Source organism: Pungitius pungitius, chromosome 5 (assembly GCF_949316345.1).
Source record: "Pungitius pungitius chromosome 5, fPunPun2.1, whole genome shotgun sequence".
Classification (NCBI taxonomy): domain Eukaryota; kingdom Metazoa; phylum Chordata; class Actinopteri; order Perciformes; family Gasterosteidae; genus Pungitius; species Pungitius pungitius.
In genome coordinates, this window is record NC_084904.1 from 17,257,243 (window position 1) to 17,278,596 (window position 21,354).

General features: G+C 43.0%; 1 protein-coding gene and 1 long non-coding RNA gene across 3 annotated transcripts in view; both read left to right on the forward strand.

Annotated features, from left to right (window-relative positions):
- LOC119224394 (uncharacterized) overlaps positions 1-10,357 on the forward strand; it is a 39,996-nt gene extending 29,639 nt beyond the window's left edge. Inside the window, exon 3 of the long non-coding RNA XR_005121041.2 lies at positions 7,799-10,357. This is a non-coding gene — a long non-coding RNA (uncharacterized LOC119224394). The remainder of the gene's footprint in view (positions 1-7,798) is intronic.
- A 3,441-nt stretch (positions 10,358-13,798) lies between these two features.
- ccdc92 (coiled-coil domain containing 92) lies at positions 13,799-20,934 on the forward strand. 2 transcript variants are annotated; one of them, XM_037483550.2, is made up of 4 exons: positions 13,799-13,888; positions 16,891-17,064; positions 17,609-17,650; positions 19,147-20,934. In XM_037483550.2, the coding sequence occupies exons 2-4, from the start codon at positions 16,929-16,931 to the stop codon at positions 19,953-19,955; spliced, it is 987 nt and encodes a 328-aa protein (XP_037339447.1). In that variant the 5' UTR covers positions 13,799-13,888; positions 16,891-16,928; the 3' UTR covers positions 19,956-20,934. The 2 variants fall into 2 exon arrangements, with proteins under 2 accessions (XP_037339447.1, XP_037339446.1); XM_037483549.2 differs by lacking the exon at positions 13,799-13,888 and adding an exon at positions 13,895-14,224.
- Positions 20,935-21,354: the final 420 nt, after the last annotated feature.

A 21,354-nucleotide genomic window follows, 5' to 3' on the forward strand; every position in this document is an offset into this window, starting at 1 on the left:
CAACCCCTTGACTTTGCTCACAGACTCTCAACAAAATGGTATAGTTCAGCTTGTGCAAACAGAAACAACAGGGAACACATTCTTATCAAACTGAGGGAAAATATCCCTTATCCCAAGCAACCTTAAATGAAACAAAAATAACTTTCATGTCAATTGAATGACTTCAAATATCCGAGGAACTCCACAGCTGACACCAATTTGCTCTTTTGAACGGGCAGCTCATGCTTCAGTGATCATTGGCCAGACCTCCATCTGATGCAGACCTAGCAGTGGTTTTGGATGCTGCACCGATAAACCGCATGCAGATCTGGAATTTGGTAACCAGTAGTTCAAGCTTTCTTTGCCCCCATACAAATGCACAGTCAGGGTTTTTCAAGGAATCAGCTGGGATGGGGAGCGTCTGGATGTTCAAATGGACTAATGGCGGTGCTCCATCGGCATTCAACAATTCAAAAATGTAATAAAGTGTATTTGTTACATCTCAAAGGTGGCAGCAAAGGAGGAAAGGAGTGTGGCTTTCCCTCTAAGCACCGACCTTATGTTGTCTCATGTCCCTCGAAGTGCAACGTCTGCTGTAAGTCGAAAAAAGGACCTGGGTTGTGTCGAGCTCATGCATTCCTTTAAGGGTGACTTTATTTTTAATGTTGACGTGTATTTAGATTTAACTGCTAAATTTGATATACTGCAGCCTCACCCTTCACCACCCCCGCCCCCCCCCCCCCCCCCCGCCCCGCCCAGTGTCCGTCCAGTCTCCGATGTGGAGCTGCGCCTACTTTCCCATCCGCCTGCAGTTTGAGGTCAAAGGGACTCAGCCTGAACCCTAAAGCCGCAACAAACCTCCTCTGAGGCTCCACTGTCACTGTTGGTTTTGGACAGTTATGTCAGCCAGTGAGAATATTCCGTTTCAGCGCCGTCAAAACGGGCGCTCACCCAGAATGGTTGGCGTCGTCCCAGAATGTGGAGAATCTCTCCGCCGCTGTGGCCCGAAATGACTGTTCCCCGTCCAGAGGCGGCTTTTTCAGGTGTGGTGACCCCTTCTGCAGCCATCCCATGCAGTGCAGTCACTTAGGCCATTAAGATGCTTAATGGAGGACTGAGCGCTGCTGGCAGGGAAACAGATTCACACACCTCTCTCCCAGCTCTGAAGGGGCGACCCGGAGAGAAGAATGTTGGGCCGGACTGAACAATCGCTTTATTCAGTTGGATTCAGTTATCAGTAGCTCTTTAAAATCCTTTTGTTTGAGATGTATTTCTGCCTTTATACGTTTGGATGCCCAGTGCTCGTCCTTGTCATGTTTGCCAACATTAACAGTGTCGTTCTTCAAGTGTTTTTTTTTTTTTGTTTACAGCCAGAAGCTGCTCTATGTGACTGAATGTTTGGCTCAAGGCTCGTAATGTTGACCGTGAGCTTAATTTGTCTCGCTGCATCAGTGAGATACAGACACAATTTAAAAGGAAAAGAGCCGCCAGAAAATGGTAAAGATGTTTGTTTTCTTCGCTCCATGGATTGAACCTCCGCTCTTCTTCATGGGGCGCAGACCGCCTGTTGCGCTGTGACACGCACTTACTGCTATGGTGATGACAACCTGTTTCAGGGATGACCACATCTGTCACATTTATTCCTCACCTCATCTACTTAAATATATTTTCAGCACATGGAGTCGGGTCTGCTTTCCTTGGCCGAATGGTGCAATGCTCGGCATTCGGGGATGGTAATGCAAGTCTGCTTGTTGAGCTACAGCCTGAATATTTGAGCAGTGACAGGAGACATCTAGTGGCCTGTTTGGATTTTGGTCCATATAAATTAAGATGAATTTATAATGTTGAACTAAACATATCAGAGCAGCAAATAGAATGTGTAAGTTTGCCCTTAATGTTTTCTGTTTTGCTCTTGAATTGCACACCGATCCAGTAAACAGGAGGCTTCTATACACCTTAAAGCAGAAGCTTTCTTCTCTCCGGCATAAAATTGCCATCCTCCCAAACAGAATCCATGTCCTTGCCCTACTTGTTGCGTTAACATTGTAATATGTGAATGTTTTAAATGTGCCAATGTCTTAAGCCTCCTTGATGTTTGATATATCCAAGCCGTACCTTTCAAGGTGGTATTGAAGGAGTGATATGATATGAGAATGCTGTTGTGGAGACTGGGAGTCAGCGTGGGGACCACGAGGGGACACGCTCCACTGTCGGTGCTCCAGCTACGCTTGAATTGGCACACGAGTCGATGTAAGCCAACCCCGAAGTTTAGGATTAATCAAGCTGCTGCCAGACTCCGGGGCCCCACTCCCCCCCCCCCCCCCCCGCTCATCAGCCCCCCCCCCAACCCCCTCCTCTGATGGTTACCATGCCGATTGTTTCTGCCACCCATTACTCTGGCTGTGCTTTAACAAACTCCTTGCAGTTAAATGCTTGGTTAGAGGTGGTGTTGGGTCAGCTGTCATGATGACCACACAGGACATTTAAACATATATACTCAATACATATTATATAACAATAAAATGGTATTAATGTGTGAAGTATCTGATTGATTTAGTTAATCAAAGAGCTCTTCAAGCCCTTAAATCTAAGTATGGCTTCTTTGTTGCTCGGCCTCTCAGCTCGGGACAGCAGGGCCGGCGTGGGTCAGTGCTCAGTCACACGGTGGCTGTAACACATGCATCACATGTGCACCTGTACAAACACACGGCGGGACGGAAAGCAAAGCAGAGCTTGAATGGCGTCACCTTCCAAACGAGAATTTCTACTCAAATAGTGCCACTTTTTATACACAAAAAGGGATCTGTCTCTTTTGTGAGTTAGCAATGGATCACACAAAGACTGATGCCATGCATTACAAGTTTAGTCACTTCAAGCTTAACTACTTAGGAAATACATGACGGGATATGACTGCTGCATGAGTAAACGGTGTGAACGTGGTAACTGCTGTTCTGTCTCTCCGTCCTAGAACAAGATCCCTCTCCTGCACCAAAAGCCGAGACCGCAGAGCCAATATATTTTACAGCCTTATTTTGCATCCAACAGTTTATGTTCTCAGCTATACCGCTTTATAGTGCAGAGCCTATAGCTTTCTGTGACTCGGCACTAATGACTTGCACAGATGAATGCAGACAAGCCGATGCCAAAGCCTGCGTGGTTTTGTGAGTGTATGTTTGGGCATGTCTGGAAGGAGCGGCGTGTTATTTTACGTCAAAGGTCTTTGCGTTGTCGGATGCAGAGCGGGAGGCTTCTCAAATAAAGGATGGAAAGCTCAACTTCTATTTTGGTCTTGTCAGAGAGAAACTTAAAGAAAACTAATTACGGCAGTTAAACACAAGTTCACTAAAAACAGAGAATCAATTTTTATTTGATCATAAAATATTGGACGAATACAAATCTTGTCCAGAATATTTAGTTATTAATTATTCATCCTGAGGGGAACATGAATGGCTGAACCAAGTTTCATGGCAATTCATCCAATAGTTGTTGACGCATTTACTTTAAACCACAAATGTCAAGTTGCTGGAGGCCTGAGAGGAGGAGAAAGGCCAAAGTCGGTGGCTTCATCTGAGCAGGAGGACTGTACATGTCTCAACAAAACTTTAGTGGCGATACTTTGATAAACTGGTGGCACAGACAGGCTTTAATGTCGACGTGGACCTTACTTTTCGTCGGCAAATGAGTACGTGTCTATGAATTAGGGGTTCAATCCTTCATCTGTATCCTGTTTTTAAAGAGCCGACGTGGGCGGAAACCAAAGTCAGTCTTTGGTGAGTCTAAGAACATATTCCATGTGTCTTGATTGGCATAATTTTGTTGAGAATTTAACACCTCGGTGTGTAAATGTTTTATACAAGTTCACTCTCTCGTTAAGTGTCTGAACGTTTTTTTTGATCCCAAATACGAGATGGTGGCTGGCTCACGGTGTACCCGTCATGTCTGTCTCATTCTCACAGCGTGGCCTGTCACGAAGGGCATCAAGTAAACTACTGCCTCAAAGTTTTGCTCTGACTAAATTGGTGCAGGCCTGTAATAACATAAAGGCCAGTCTCTGCATTTGTTCTCATCGAGGGAAACTTGTAAAGACAAACTCCTGTAAAGCGGTGTTGTAAAAGTGTTTATAGCTGCTTGTTGATTGAGGTGATTTATTTCTATTTAATGGAACGTTATGTTGCATCAACAAATAATACATTGGATGCTTTGCATGTCCAAAAGCAATCAAACATGTTTACATCTACATGACAAGGTGAGTGTGGTTTTCTTTACAGGAGTTTTGAACTCCCAATCACTGCTTTCACATGATGAACATTCTATTATACCACCAGTTAACTCCTGAATAAGCAGAAAGAGTCTTAATTGGCTTTCTCACCTGAGCAAACAGCTGCCGAATACGTGGGTTAGTGTTAGATACTGCCTTCCCCTTCCTCAGTTTGAGAGTGAAAGGTAAATATTCCACCGTGGGATGTTGGCAGCACCTGAAACTGTCCAGAGCAGCCAGCAGTCCACTGCAATGTGAATGTACCAACTATATGCATCTAAACGTACTGAAGGGTGCCAGCTGTGCACACACATTGAATCACCCTCAAATACACCGTTTATACAGATCTTAAATATGCTGTCAAGTTGAAGCATTTCTGCCTTGTTTATCACAGTGTGTTTGTACACTGATCTCCGTTGGCAGCCGCAGCCCTTCAATTTCAGTGCACTAATAAGCAAGTTTACCTGCAGTATTCATCAGCACTGCGTCTGCACAGCTGCAGCAGATGTGTCCTCTCCGCCCACGGTGTTTCAGAGGAGACAGACTTTCTGTGAGAAAGAAGGAAACTAGTCTGAAGAGAAGAATTTAAAGTCTCTCAGCTACCTGAGGAGGCATACATTCAGCTTAAGAAAGGCATGGCCTGCCTGTGGAAAAGCACAACATGATAATGATAATTCCAACAAGAAGCTATTTTTATTAGACTGGTTGTTATATTAGACTTTTAGAATCAAAAGGCCTTGTGTATTTTTCTAAGCTGGGAAATATTGAGCTTTGCTTAACTGCAGGGGACAATAGCTGCAACATTCAATTAGTTTAATCTGTGAACAAAAATGAATGCAAAAGTTTCTTACTGATCATTTCTTGTTGGCAAACTGCACGCACCAGCAAAGAGAGAGAGAGAGAGAGCCAGGGTAGCTGTTTCTCATCACTCTTTATGCTAAGCTTAACTATGTGCCTTCAGCTATTGGCATCAGCTTCATACTTAACACACATGATGAGAGTGGTAAACGAGAAGTATGATTGCCAAAATGTCCAATTGTTGCTCTAACATGGACTTCACACGGACTGACTATATACTTCAGCTCTAATTAGGTCTTCATCTAACTTGAGTGCCAGAGCCCTGTGAGGCTCGGTCTCTACATTGCGGGTGTGCAGTTTAAACCTTCGCTGTCACGTCGTGGCCACGCTGTGAGGTTTCGGTTTATTTATGTATGAAAACCACAAGAATACATACGGGCTGAAACAGAGGAGAAGGAGGCACTGCAGACCCACTCTGAGCTCATCAGCAAGAGAACCAACAGAGAGCCTCCATTTTACACCACAAATTTAATTTTAGCCAACCTTTTTTTCCACTCAACAAAGAAGTCATTCAAGTTAATCCAGAGGCAAATACTTCATAGTAAGTTAAAGAAATAAATCATGGCACGTATTTACATTTACACTATAATAGATAACTTGATGAAGATGGTGAATCCTCATGCAAACATTTGCTCGTGGTCTCGCAGTGATGAGGGAGCGCGGCTTCTTCATAAAGCATCAGAAGAAAAAAACAGCTCATTGGATATAACCGCTTCGCTACTTCAACAACATTCAAACATTCTTCAGTGGCATTAGAAAATATTTGGAGAGGGAGGGAGAAGGAGAGAAACCCAAGACATAAACATGTGGAGCTGAGAGAGCTAACAGGCTCAGAAAGTCAACCTGCCAACGGGAGCTGTGGCTTCCAGGAATGTGCACAAACACAGCGCCTCTCAGCCGACCTCGGAGCCGGGTACAATCTGTGCTCCCATTTTCTCCCCCTCTCTCCGTCTCACTTGCAACTTGCAGGCGTTTTTTAAGTGGAAACTGATATATTTTACATAAGAAATGCTGAATGTACATATTAAGTGCCAGTATTTCCGACTGTTATTTCTTGCCGAAAACGTTGTGAAGGAATTTGACAATTTAGATTTCTTGATTTGAAATTAAATTAAATTAGAGTAAAAGTAAGTAAAAATGTGCAAATTTAAACTTTGAATCTAGCCTGGCTCCTCCTGTCCATTTTATGAAGTACTTAGCATCCAGGAGCAGAGGTGCGATGGCAGAATGTTGCTGTTCCTGCCCTGTTCACTTCACCTTGACGGCTCACCAGCTGCTCGCTCAGCAGAGTCAACAGAAACCCGTTTACACAGCCCCCCCCCCGATTCTAATTTCTCCCTCCATCAAGTTTGTGTAATTTGTTTCATGCCTGTCACTCTTGTCAGGGCGATTTTCTTTATCACATGCCGCAACGGTCGACTTCTGGTCACAGTTGACGACGGTTTTGGACGTTTGTGGAGTGAAATGCGGCCCTGTGCGTAGTGCACGGTCGGTCTCACACTGCAGCTTAACACCATGTGTTGTCTTTCAACCGCGTGTCTGCCTGACCTTTAGGGCATTTCGACATGATGCTGCACCAATGTCAACCAGGTAAGTTCTTGAGTCGCATTTGTTAAAGTCCTGCAGGGTATTTAGAGGTGCAGGTCTGAACACTGTGTGATCCTCTGATGTTGCTGTTATCAATGTGACTGGGGACGCTGCCAAGGACTTGATTCATTAAGAGCTTCGTTCTTCCAGGAGGAAAAAACAACACTGTCAAAAGAGGTTTGCAGGAGGGTTTGGTTACTGTAGATAATGCTCTAGGAACATTAATGAAATGGTAATTTATGGTGAAAAAAAATAATGCATTTAAAGTCTGAGTGCTTTGATTGTTTGAATATGCATAGAATAGAATATGCATAGAAGATTCAGAATGATAAGGTTATGTTTTACACAAAAAAGGGCAGTCCAGCAAGTGGATACACACCCTGTAAAGAAAGTATTTATGTTTTGAGTAAACTCTAAGTGTTTCTGGCAAGGTGCCATTCAAGGAAAGGTAGTTTGGCCAATTTGAATGGCAGATAAAGACTCTTTTCATTGCACTCTCTGAGGTACTGGAGCAGCCCTGTCATAGAGTTTCAAGGCAGAGCTGTGCCCCTGCCTGAATGAAAATACAGCATGGAAAGAATTTCCTGAAATGAAACTCAATCACATTCGTCGCTAAAAAGACAAATATGCACTGGAATAATTTGCAAATCCCAAAAATATATTACACAGCAAAATGGACAGACTCAAATTAACACTATTGGAGTTAATTTTAACACTTTTAAAGTGTCCCATGGGGTCCACACTCCACAGTGTCAATGTAACACAAGTGTTGCCTCACTAATCCTCGCGCCATATTACATGGAGTTAAGCCTGATACCAACTGTGACACTGTACAGTTACAGTCCTCTCAAAGAGTTCATTTAACTCTACTAAGTGTTGCAAATGAATCTGATCTTGACACTGGAAAATGACTCCAGCTCTTTCGTACAATTGACTCTGTAAGATTTGAATCTTTTTGCGGTGTGATTTCAACTCTGCACTTTTGCCTAACTGCGTAAAACTTAGGATTTTGCTGTGTAGGACAAAAAAGTAACTGCTGCTGCATCAAAGGGAAAGCTCAATGTATGGAACAATAATTTAATAACCTTGAAATCTTCTGACTTTGTCTTTTCTCAGAGCACAGGACGGACCGGCAGCAAAGGGCGACTGTGGCCTCACTGAAGACGGTGTGACAGTGGAGGCCATAATCCGTGGCTTTCCTGTGCTGACCGCTCTCACAGAGCCCAGCCGGTGTTGGGTTTCCCTGCGAGCAGCTGGGCGAGGGTATTTTGTGGTCCTCTTCAGTCCTCTTTGAAAGAGGATAAGTCAGGATAGGGTCCCTCCGTGAGCCCCTGAGGACCCTGCCGCTGCATCGAAAACTCAAGAGAGACGTCCCTGTTGCGGCCGGCATGAGCAGCTGGGAGACTTTGGCAGCAGGTGAACACAGCACCAGTGTGAAGGAGAATATCTGGCAAGAGAAGTGGAAGGTCTTGAAACAATGTGGGAACTCAGGGTGTTATAGAATGGTTAAAAACCCCAATGTTTTCAGTTTAGGAAGGTCCAGACAGGGAGGATGTGCAGAGTAATGCTTTTCCCCCCACAGAGGAAATGGACAACTTTAGGAAGGGCCTTGACAGTGTGTCAATTGGCCTGTCATTCTAAGTGATCTATTTTTTCTTAATTTTAGAAAGGCCTCATGGTATAAATGGTTTCCTTGTATTTTGCCTGGCCACACAGCTGGTGGAAAATAGCTCTGTAGTGGGTTTTGCTTGGCCAGGCCGCTCAGTTTTATTGGGAGGCCTGCACTGAAGGATGAGTCGCACAGTCTGACTGGAGCGCGCCCAAGGCCTCTGGACATCACACAGGCACTAAAATCCATATGAAAGATGTATAAACAGCGACCGGTGTTTATTTACTGCATTCGACCCTCCTGTATGTACCCGGTTCTTGCTAACTCTTACAAAATTGAAGCCTGATTGCATTACTCTCAGTTCACTTTCAAAGAATTATGCAGCATATCCCAACACAGACAGACACACAAACAAAAGAACTAAATACATTATACATTACTCTGCAATACATTACTCTGCAAAAGTTACAGTGCCTTGTTTGCCCCGTCTCACTGCCATATGGCGCAGATGTAACGTGTATGTATGGATTCATCTTTGCAATGACACAAGTAGGCCAGCAGGACGTTAGTGTTTGAGGGCTCCCATAACTTTTGATTCAACACGTTTGTAAGTAAAAGTTAGGTACTGAACACATACAATTTTTTGCACTGCTGGTGGTGAAAGTTTTATGGATTATATTTCAGGAAAATGCCCTTGCTGCGTTTGAACATCCTATACTCTAATATTCATTCTCTGAGTACTCAACTTGTGGTTTAAAGGCGGCTGGGCACATGAAATGTACATGTCAGCAGAATTCTCATCACTATTGTGAAGAAACATCTAGAGCTATTCCCTTATTTTTCTCTGGGAAATCACAGAGCTGTGATTATGCTGCTGAGGTGGTCGAAATAGGAGCCTGGGGATTTTGAGACTGCTCTGAATCTGGGAAAGGCATGTCTGCTTCTGCTCCTCTGGGTTGGCGACCGACCTGTGATAATCCAAGAGAAGAGTGTCCACCGCAAACCACAAAACAGCTTCGCACACAACCGTACCACCCAAGTTAGCCCCAAGCAGTAGTTTGACAAAATGAAGGCTATGAAGAGGCATATTTGTGCTTCTATTCAAGGCAGCTGAACAAGGGCACAAATAAAATCAAAGATCAAAAAAAGTTTAGCAGTGCATTATTTTATATTCGCAATAAGTATATAATCATGACACTCGGTTCCAAGCATTTTTTTCACTCACTTTGCATTGATTTATTTATATTGATCTAACGGGATGTAGTATGGTTTTTTTCAGAAAGTGAACAGCGGGTATACCTCAAGGATCGGTGTTGGGTCCCTTACAATTACACCACAACAGTGTCAAGCTATAGAGTGGCAGAGGTGTAAACACACAGTTTAAAAACTTTTAGCTAAATGTAACAAAACCAATATTTTTGTATTGTTTATTTTGTATTCTTTCTTTTATTTTGTCTAATCTGTGCTGACATTGCTATGTAATGCACTTTGTTTATACTGTTGATGTAATGTTGTTCTTTTGATTGTCCAATTGGGATTGTGGTACAATACATTGATGTTTATTATCATCCATTGGCCCGTACTAGTAACGCATGAAACATGTTTTATGTCACACCATGAAGTTGCTTTAAACAATCATCTGACAAACATTAAATGCATTAGCTTCTGTGTAAAATGTTATATTTGACATGTGCACTTGCTTTACTGTACTCCTGCATTTTCTAAATGGTTATTTTAGATGGAAAAACAGCCTAACTTTCAGAGAGAAAACTCACATATTTCCAATCCTTTAAATCTCCGCTCTGAGCCTTCATGTTTTCAATTTCATCAGCTCATAAGTTACGTGTCTTACACTATCTGTCACAGCATGTCCAGTACGTGTGGAATGATTTTTACCACGGCACATATTTTCTTCTTTTCTCACTGTGCGGGCACCTTGAGTTACAGCCACTTCAAAGTCTGGTGTTAGTGGTCCATTACCTCTAGTAATTAAAGTGTCGGTTTAAATGGCATCTCGCTGCTTTCTCTGGACTGTGAAAAAAAACAATAAAAGGCAGAAATTTCATAGGACCATTGTTGGCTGTATTGCCCTCCCTCTGTTCGGCTCGTGAATTCCTCATAAATTAATTGGAAGGCACAAAACTGTGTCAGAGAAGGTGATTGCTGTTGAAATGACCTTTACTGTATGTGCTCATTTACATATGCTGGCCCCGTTATTTTACATTGGCCTCATATACAGTCCATACTGCAGATACAGGGTAAGGACTTGAAGGTACAAATACTTTCCATACCACACATGCACACAGCAAATCAAAAAGACAAAGTCTGGGCCCATTTACTGTTGGACAGAGAAACAATTTGAATGTCTGTTCTAGACTCAACATCTTTCTAAAACATGACTTGCAGCCGTACAGGAAAAGCCGCATGGTTTTATGTGATGAGGGTAAGTATGTGCATGCATGTGCACTTGCACTAGAGAGAGTATAAGGGCATGTATAATGGCAAATTATCTTAAGGTATAGTTCAGCAAATGATTCTGTATATTCAGTATTAAACTCTAAGCAGATAGTTGAAATAAGTTAATTCTATCGATATTTGAGCAGCTGACTTTGAAGTTCTCCCATAAATGACACAGTCGGTTCCAGAGTTGGGCAATTATAACTTTCTTTGGACAGACAAATAAAAAAGGTCTTGGAAAAATAAATTGGGTTTGCAGAGTTTTAGAGGCATTATGCCCTGCCAACCTCAATATAATAACCGTAAAACAATTACAACCTGAGAAGTGTTTGCATTGGCAGCTTGTCAGAGCAGGGGCAGTTAAACAGTGCCACTTGAGACCAGCTGCCCTCGGGTTTCATTTTTAATGTCGTACATTTGACAAGGACCTGCACTATCTGTTCACAATCCAACAACTCTACCAATAAGACACATGGTAGAAAGGTATAAATTGTTTTTATTTTTTCACCGAGGTATGACTGAGTTGTAACAAAAGCATAGTAGTCCACTCTTATAACTTTTCCAGCAGTTTAACTTGTGACGTCCAGCACCTCCGCCCCTGTCTAGATGGCATAACTTGGAACATTTTTGAGTGCCTGGCTGTGTTTCAAAATAATGCATACATAAAAAAAACCAAACCAGAATACCAATCTACAGACATCTTCAGAAAAGAAATACCAAAACCACTTCAGATATCTACAATTAAGGGATTTTTTGACAGGAAAATACAGCAGACAATGAATCAAGGTAGCAATGGAATAATTACAACCATAATGGGGGTTTACAACTAAAAGATGTAAAACTAAAATGGTGGAGTGAACATCACAAAGGATGAAGGGTTAAATATTTGGAGGACACAACAATCCTCAACATACTCGCGAATGTGGAGGGAACACTGTTGGAAAAATGTAATCAGATTCAGATTCTTTGTCTTTGTCAGAGTCTTTCTATCACTCAACCATGTTGGAGGAATTGTGGGGCAGTAAATGTAAATCACTCCCATATATTTTTGCTTTGTCCAGAAAATGTTCATACCACCATGGTCAAAATCCTGGGCTATGATGTACCTAAGTCATGTATGTTTCTTTACCTTGGAAATGTGTTAAGGGAAACCAGGTATCTGTTGAAAATCTTGCTAGCAGCTATTTGAAAGGCCATTACAAGGAGATGGCATAGGACGGAACCACCAACAGTAGAGGATTGGATGAAGATAGTGACTGAACTAAACTACATGGAACTGTTAACCCATAACATAAGAACCAGAGAGGAACAATGTCGCGACAAAAGGGAGAAATGGAGGAAGTTCAACACATCAACGACAGTATAGGAGAAGAGCACAGGAATGTGGTCTCAGGATGTATTTAGTTGTTGAAAGTACAGAGCCATTCAGACCCTTTATCGTTTTTTGTTTTTTTCCCCGCTTCCCTTTTTTTTCTTTTTCCCAATTTTCTTTATTTCTGGTGTGTGTGTACCCTGTCTGTGTTGAAAATGCAAAAAGAAAGAGATTAAAAAAAAGAAAGGAAATACATTTGCAGTTGGCGACGAATCTCAGACACATTAATGACGCCTGCCATATTGTATGGTCTTTTTATGCAAGTTACCACCTCAGGTTTTTTTATGTCCCCATATATCAATGTATTTCAAATATTTGATGATGTCTTTATATATGTTCAGTGTGTGTAGCAGTTAGCCTGCATAATGACAGTAAAGCTGAACCTTGAGCCTTGTTAAAGGAAAAGAACACCGCAGGTAGGAGGGAGGTTTTGGCCAGTTTGCACATGGCGGACTGCTCCCAGCTGGATCCTTCCCCAGCACCGGATCACCCATAGGCAAAGGCCAAAAAAACAACGATTTTTAGGTGGTTAAAGTCACAGCAGGAGTCCAAAGTCAATTGTGCCTGTTTTATTTGGCGGGTTTCTAGGTTTCTCTTGTTGAGCTACTTTCCTACCTGATATGATATATGGAGATCTCCAGCAGTGAGTAAGTAAAACACATCACCCTGGAGGTAGGGGTCTCTGTTGGGTAATTATTTCTACCTCACATTACATGGGGTGAGGATAACTTACCTTCTCCTCGACCGATTGCTTTCTGCAGGCGGCTGGGAAGCGTGCCAGAGACATTAAAAACAAAGAAATGGGAAGAATTTAATCCCTGTCACAAATGTGCCCAAACCGGGGGGAGATTAAACGCCGTTTCCGGAAGATAATATTTCTGGAGGTGAACAACAATTCCATTTATTCCGTAAGATGTTTTCTTTTTACAAATGAGCCTCTATCTTTTAAAAAAAATGCAAACTGATGGTTTTGTTTTTGGTTTGTATCATTTTACGCGGTAGCTAGGTCGCTGAGGAATTTCTATGGCCAGAAATAATTTAAGGGGACATTATGAGTCAGTATGAAAAGACTACTGTTTACCAAGTTTCCAAGTTGGATTATTATAGTATTTTAATAGTAGTGCAGCAAATTATACAAAAGAAAAGTTGTGTTTTTTTTTTAATTTGGTTTTCTTTCTGTGTTTACATGCTTACAATTTGGCAGAAGGCGTCAAACATATTTCTTGGACCACGAACTGCACCATGTACTGATTACTGGTTAATATATGTTAATATATCATACACACGTTGATCTGTCTTTTTGTTTAAACATAATAGCAATGGAAATAACAGATTAATAAGTAATGCAACACTAAATTAAGGAATGCAATAAGACCATTCACTGTAAGATTTGAACTAGATGAGAAAAGAGTAGCATGCGCTGTGTGGTGGTGTCTCTGATCTGGCATTGAAGGGCAACGCTCCCCTCTGCTGTCCACCAGCTGTGCCCTGTCCAACTGCTTCATCTATTTTCATTCTTTTCCTTCATTCTGGCAGTTTGGCGCATGGTGGACATTGAATCTGATACTTGAGTAATGCAGTTACTGGTCAGACGTCATCACACAGCTGACTAATGGCAGTAACGCATTTTCCCTGCTCTGTCACTAGATGGCGTAAATGCATCACTGGTAACAGGTGACATATTCTGTTGCTATGGTGACGACGCCGGCAACTAAAAAACTACCACGTCCCCGACCGCCGCTTTCTTCACCATTTCATGTCGCACAAGGTCAGTAACATCTGCGACGAGGCTTATGTTGCACATTTTGAACTGAAGTTTTTATTCCAGAGGATAATGTTGAGTGACACGATTAGAAGTTAGCGCGATTAAACGCCTTTGGGCCCTGGTTTCCCATGATGCATCGCTTTATTTTGTCTAGTCGCTCAGGGAGATGATAGGGAATTGACACGGCCGCCCTCCCCTCTCAACAAGGCGAGCCCCAGAAAGCATCCCCGACATGCCCCACAAGGCAGGACGCGCTTAGCCGGGGAGGGCTCGTCTGTTCTCCGACAATATACAACCTTTTACGCGATATTTCGACGCCCGCGTATTTTTAGCCATAAGGTAAGCTCTCTAGTAGATATTGTGTTGTTGTAGCATCGGTAGCTTTTTCAGCTAATAGGCTAGCATGTTAAAAGCCTCGCGTAAATTACTTCCACTCAACGGGGGAATTTGTTTAATCCAAAGACATTTTATATTTTTTCATATTTTATATCACGTAGCCCGTTGCATGTGGTAGGCAATTTTCAAATTGCCATGCATCAAAGTTGGTTGACATCATGCATACTGTAGCCCTTATGAAGGGGATAGTCAACTATGTTCTTATTCTTCAAGAAGAATATGGTGGAAGCCAATATTTTATAAAAATGAATCCTGCTTGGTAGATTCAACGTGTGCCGAATTTCCAAGAACTCCACCACAGTGTCATCATTGTTTATATTCTTCGATTAGACCATTTCCTACTGTGTATGTGTAGGATGCGATTTGGGTGACTGATCGTAAAGGGAGGATGGCATGTACCATAAATAACGGCATATATTGAGACTAGCTTGTCTTCGGTTCTGGAACCTGGACAGCTCCTCCCTGGACAGCTGCAGTACACAACATATCTGCTGCAAGGACAAGTCTCCATGATGGCATCCCCCAGCTCACTGCATGAAGCAACAAGGGCAGTGAAATGCTTCGTTTACAGGCACCATTCGCCACCACTCCCGGCTTTTGTCTAATAACCCTCCAAAGCTGTTACCTGAACGATCGTACCGACCGTGTGTGAAGTAAGGATCCTCCGGCAGCTCCTGCGAGGACACGAGCACCGCTTAGCTGTGGAATGTGGGTTTGGGGTGCTGTCCGCAATGCAGGTGCTGAAATTGAAAGTGTCCCTGCCGGATAACACGTCACACGTGTCCTGCAGGCGTTGTTTTAGATGGTTATACTGGTTAACCTTTAGTTGTTTTTGTTTATCACTTATTGTGCGTTTGGATGCTAAAGTTTTCCTTGAACACAACGTGTTTTAGGAGTAGTTTGACATTTGGGACATTAAACGCATATTAGTATAAGCAACACAATTAGAGGATGTTGAGAAAAGCAATAGCTTCATGACAGGACGACTAGTGAGTGCTGAGCTCTTGTTTAGGCTAAAGAGTGTAGCTACAAGCTAATGTTTCATGCTGCTGCAGTTCATAGATTATTTATGTTCTCTGTGTAAGGAAATAAGTGGTTTGTGTATTAGGAAAAGAAAGACATAGGAAGGGGATGGACAGGTCACACGGGTTTGACATTAATCTCTGTCACTGATTTACCCCCCAACATTGTTCTTTAACAAAGGAAAATCAACGTCATTGTCTGTCTAATGCACTTAAGTTCTTTACTCGTATACGCCTTTCTACCAGTGTCACCTCCATGTTATGGCGTCAGCTGTGTTTTTTAGGTGAGGTCATGTCTTTGCAAATTGAAAGCTATTCAAGCTATTCTAGGAAAGACTTGGGATGAGAGAAATGCTTGCAATGCCGGGTTTAGCAGAACGCCACATTACTCATCAATAATAAATTATCTCCTCAGCTTTTATGATGCACCACTGGTTCTGTTTGTGATTACCAGTTTGTGTTCTGCTGATTATCCCATGCTTTAATTTCCTCTGTCAGCCATGGAATAAAGCTGTACATATGACAATTTGAAACTGGAAGTGTGTCCAGCGAGGTGTCATGGGATGTATTATTCATGTCAGAGAGCTGATGATGTAAGCGAAGCTTTAGGATGTTTTATTGAAGCACACTTAAGTATGCAGGGAGAGGGAGAGAAAGGCTTTCTCCATGCCCAAAAGGGTTGTTGGAGGGATCAATGTGCTCTCAACTCTCAGCCCACTACAGCTTTCCGGCCAATGATAAAGATGTTGGGACTGAGTGATTGTTTCTTACACTCTGCTTGGCTCCGGAGATGAGGACATCCTGTGAAGAGAGGAGATGGAAGGTTGGGCCTCCAGGAGACTGCCAGCCTTCATGCCACACCCAGTGTCATTGTGTTCCACTTTGGGGTTTTATTCGTTGTTGTTTTTGACTATGGTGTGGACACCTGCTATCTATTGCATTTACACACAAAGTGAAGAGAAGATTTTACACATTTCTATTTTCACTTTAGTTCCAGTTTTAAAATAAATTCAACTTAATGTTCTCATCTGTGTATTGTGCTGATAGAGTATTTCCACTGTCCTGAAATTACAATTTAAAGTGTACATTAGATTAGCATAAATTACATTAGTGTTACCTTTCAGATATATTATATTACACTGCTCACTCTCAATGTCAATAGTTGTCAGTGATTTATAATTACAGCAAGCAAAAGTGGAGTGTGCCTATTTATGGATTCGATAGCCTTAGCATTCTCTGCTACAGTCTCAACATAGCATTGACCCAGCTGTGATCATTCTTTATTAACTATTTATGATTTTTGCCTGTGTATACAACGAATGCGGTTTGCAAATTAATACATGTGTATCCCCAATTGTAATACTTATGTTAAAATACCGTTAATGGGTTTGATAACATTATCCAATGGCAACTCGATTTGTCATCGAAAGCAGATCTCGACTTTGTTGGAGTACATCCATAAACCCAAATGTTTGAATGCGAAAGGATGAGACTCAACGGCATGTTTTCCAGATGATTGACTCTATCTTAATGTTCTTCTCCTTCTCTCTTGTTCTGTCTCTTCTGGTTTTTGTCCCCTGTATCTAGAGGTTGCAAGCCAGGCGTGTGTCTGAACATTATCAGCCATGGCATCAGCAAACGTAACACTGGAAAATCAGCTGCACAGTGCACAGAAAAACCTGCAGTTCCTCCAGCAGGATCACACCAACACGTTGAAGGGGCTACACGCGGAGATTCGCAGGTTGCAACAGCAATGTACAGGTGAGCACGAGCCACGTGTAGCCACCGCATTCAAGAACCTCTTTGAGAGGGTATCTCACGAGGTCCGATAGAACACTTCAAAATTGTGAATTTAATCAAGTTTATCCATGAATTGAGGCAGATCAGATGTAATTCCCGAATTGATTTTTAAGACTAAAAGTCAATAATGTGCTGTGGGGCTGCTAATACACCTTTTAGAGATAATATATATCTTTCCACTGTCTTAACGGAAATGCACTCAAGTATCAGTGAGTACATGTTGCACTGTAGCAATGCGCAACCCGTATTAAGTATTATTCCAGTAATAGATATACTCTTCCATAAAGGGAGGATATAAAGCTAGAGACACAATATGCTTTGGCCCTGTTTGCCGTATCCTTGTCACTAAGGCTGACATCTAAATCTCACTTATCTTGTTAAAGGAATGCTTTGCCATATGGAAACCGCTGACACATCTTCCCCAAACATCCTAATTACTGTGTGTAGAAAGAATGTTGATTGAGAGCTGTCGTTTTGCAACCTGAGCCTCTCTTTTTCTTTGCAGATTTGACATATGAGCTCACCGTGAGAAGCTCTGATCCATCAGGTAAGCCTCTGTCGTACTGTACAGCACACAGCGTCTGTTTTGCTACCGACATTTAATGTTGAGTGTAATTAGTTACCAACAATTGCACTGTCACACGTTACAAAAAGGACTTGTAACAAGTCGATTAATTCCTCAAAATCTAGCTGTTTCAGTTTTATATTACAAATAACTGATTTAAACTGTAAAACTGCCCAACAAAAAGGCTATACGTCTGTGTTTTAAGTTGACATAGATGTCTTTGTCAGTGCACAGGTCTGCCTGTTTCCTGGTAACAAAGTTCCACCCAGAAAGCTTTGACACGTGGGACCGCACGTGGGACAAGATGCTCCTGAACAGGAAGCATTCTGCGTCTCACCAGGATCACTATCTGTTGCTTCCTTTTCCCAATGCTGGCCTAGATCTGAGCAAAATTGTCAGGGCCTCCAGTTTTTGAGCCGCTATCATGTTAGCGTGGGACATGTCGGCGAGATTGGAGTGCAGGAAATGAGATTATCTGTCACTGCGCTAATGCACAGCCGGCAACCTGCTTAGTGCAGCAGGCCTCAACTGCTTCAACTGGGTTGAAAATGTGTCCCCCTCCCCCTCCCCGACCTTCTCAGCCATGGATACAAAGATTCTATCTATCAGTCTATTTGATAGGTAGTATGAATGTTGAAAAAGAAATATAATCCCACATTTTGATGCACTGTACACATATTTAGTGTATACATAATGCAACCGTTACCTGTTATGCTATGTATAAACATGGCTGTATAGGCTGTGTTGGGGCGCAGTGATGGAGGTCAGAGGAGATCACTGCCCTCGCCCTACACCACATATGTAATGTGAGACTGAGCGCTCAGCCCACTGCAGATTAGTGTCCATAGGATCCTACTGCCTTTGTCAGCTGGCAGACAGTCCATAGTCAGTGTCTGCTCTTGATGCACTAATCATTTGTCAAGGAGGACGCGGTCGAGGGCAAGGAGGGAGGACTCAAACGCAGAGTTGATGAAAAATAAAAGGGCTTTAATAGTCAAAACTCAAAATCAAAATCACTCCCACCAAAAAGGGGAGGAAGGAGGAGAAAACAAAACCAACAAACAAAACAGGGACCTGGACTTGAAGACTTGAAAACACGAAACAGACTTGACTTGACTTACTTGACACATGAACGCTGACATGTAATGACGCCACACCAGACAAGAGACTCACAGGGCTTAAATACACAAGGGAGGTGCAGGTGATTGAACACAGGTGGAAACGATCAGGCACGGCAGACAATTACAGGGACAGGACAAGGCAGGAAGTGAAGTTACCCAGGAACACCAGAGACATGAAAACTACAAAATAAGACAGAGCAGACCCAAACCGTGACATCATTGATGAGATGAATGTCTCTGGCCGCGTCGCTTTCTATAGTCACGTGTTTGTACTTTGTTTGTTTTAGTGTAGTATGTTTGCATCTATGCATAGCTATCAGATCTGCTTTAAGATTGTTTCGTCGCGTGTGTGTACAGACAGCAGCGAAGTCCGCTGCAGGGAGCTGCAAAGGAGGTGTGAGGAGCTCGAGGCCCAGCTGAAGAAGAAGGAGGAGGAGAACACGGAGCTGCTCAGGGACCTCGAGCAGAAGAACGCCATGATCTCTGTCCTGGAGAACACCATTAAGGAGCGAGAGAAGAAGTACCTCGAGGAGCTCAAGATGAAGAGCCACAAGCTGGCCGTTTTGTCCGGGGAGTTGGAGCAGAGAGCGAGCACCATTGCTTACCTGACCGCGCAGCTTCACGCCACCAAGAAGAAGCTGCTGGCCGGCAGTTCGACCGAGGCCAGCCCCAACGTCAGTCCAGTCACCTCATACAAACCCACGCCTCCACCGGCCAAGGACCGGCAGCCCGAAACCCCGCGGCGGCGCATGAAGAAGAGCCTTTCCCAGCCACTTCACCCGGAGTTGACTGAGGTGTATCGGCTGGGGCCCGACGGTAGGCGATTGGTCCTGCGGGAGGCGGTGGACGCCATGCCCGACCCGACGCCCTTCCTGCAGGCCGGGAGAGAGTCTCCCGAGCCGCAGGTGGTGCGAGAACGGCCCGCCGTCATCCCTCCCATCGCCTCCGAGCGCTCCGCTGCCGCCGCCCTGGGTGCGACGGCCAGCCCCCGGCACAGCCCCGCTCGGGACCGTCAGCACAGGGCTCACGTGGGCGTGGCCCACCGCATTCCACACGGCACCGCCGGCCTGGCGCCGCCGCAGGCGGAGCTGGAGACGCTGGCTGTCGACCAGGTCAACGAGGGGAAAGTTGTGCGGAAGCGCTCGGGAGCCGACAGAACAGTTTAACACTGCAATGCTAACGTGTGTGCGCACACACACACACACACACACACACTGAAAGAGCGGGAAGGAGCCTGAAACCACTGTGTAGCCTGCTTTTTGCGCAACACTGCAATATGAAAATTCTAGTTTTGTTCATGGTATTCCATAAGGACTTTCTTAATATGCATTAGAAAACGAGTACTATAAAGCATGCCAAATGTTTCTTATTTGCAACCAATGAGATCTTGTATGACACACAGCTTGACTTTTGCTTAGACTTTCTCTTCATTCTGTCTAATGTGTACAACGAATTCTCAGCCAAATATCTGCATCAGTGCCTCCTCGACCGGATCAACCATACACAAGCTGTGTTGTGTATTCGTGGCTCATAGTTACCTTCACATATCTCTATCTGCTCCATCGTCTCAACAACAGTCTGGACGTCCCATCAAACTACTGCATAGGATAGAACTGAAATACTAAACTAATACTCCCCGAATGTCTTTTATCTCCTTGTGATAGCAGTATAATAACATTACTGTATGTACGAGCTGCATAATGTGCAATTGAGATTTGCTAGTGAAGGGTGAAAAAGGTGTATTTCATTTCAAGTGTAAAGGATGAAAGGTGTATATTTGGGTGTGTGTGAGCGGGAGAGTGTTTTTCAGAGGGAGACACTGAAGGCCATTGATACAATACGTTTTGGCTTAAACAATATCCACTGATGTTATTTGTGATACCAGGGCATTTTTTGCAACACTGCTGTAATAGGATTTTGTGATATTATTAACTGTACTTTGTAAAGGCGATACATTTTTAATGAATTCTTTTTTTAAATGTATTGTTCAATAGAGAACAGAAAGACACCTCAGATATTGACCGTAGTCACTGCACCACCAACATGACAGTAATTATAATCACTTAATAACCCGCTTATCACACGAATATTACTTGTCCTTGAAGTATACAAATGAATCTATACAATAAAGCAATGCTTTTTTTGTTTTGGTTACTTGTTTCTGTTTGTACAGATGGATACGAAATGTATATTTATTACTGTTTTATGTGTCTTAGAAAAGTTTTGGCTCCATTACGAGCCTCGATAACCACTTCAAATCAAATATATTACAAGTCCACTCCAGAAATGAACACCATTTTTCCATTTTAAAAATATATACATTTATTAAACCATTCAATAGCCCATGGCATTTCATTAGTTACTTACCAGGCTGTAAGAACAGGAATTTTAGGACATGCTATATGTGTACATCTACACCATCTGCACAGAAAGCAAATTGATTTACAGGATACATTGCAATTCCAGATGTGGATTCTTCAGGCTTTCCAATTCAATTATATTTGTGTAGCCTACTATCACAATTGACTAATTTGGGTTTACATCCTGCCCCTCCTGGAGAAAAAA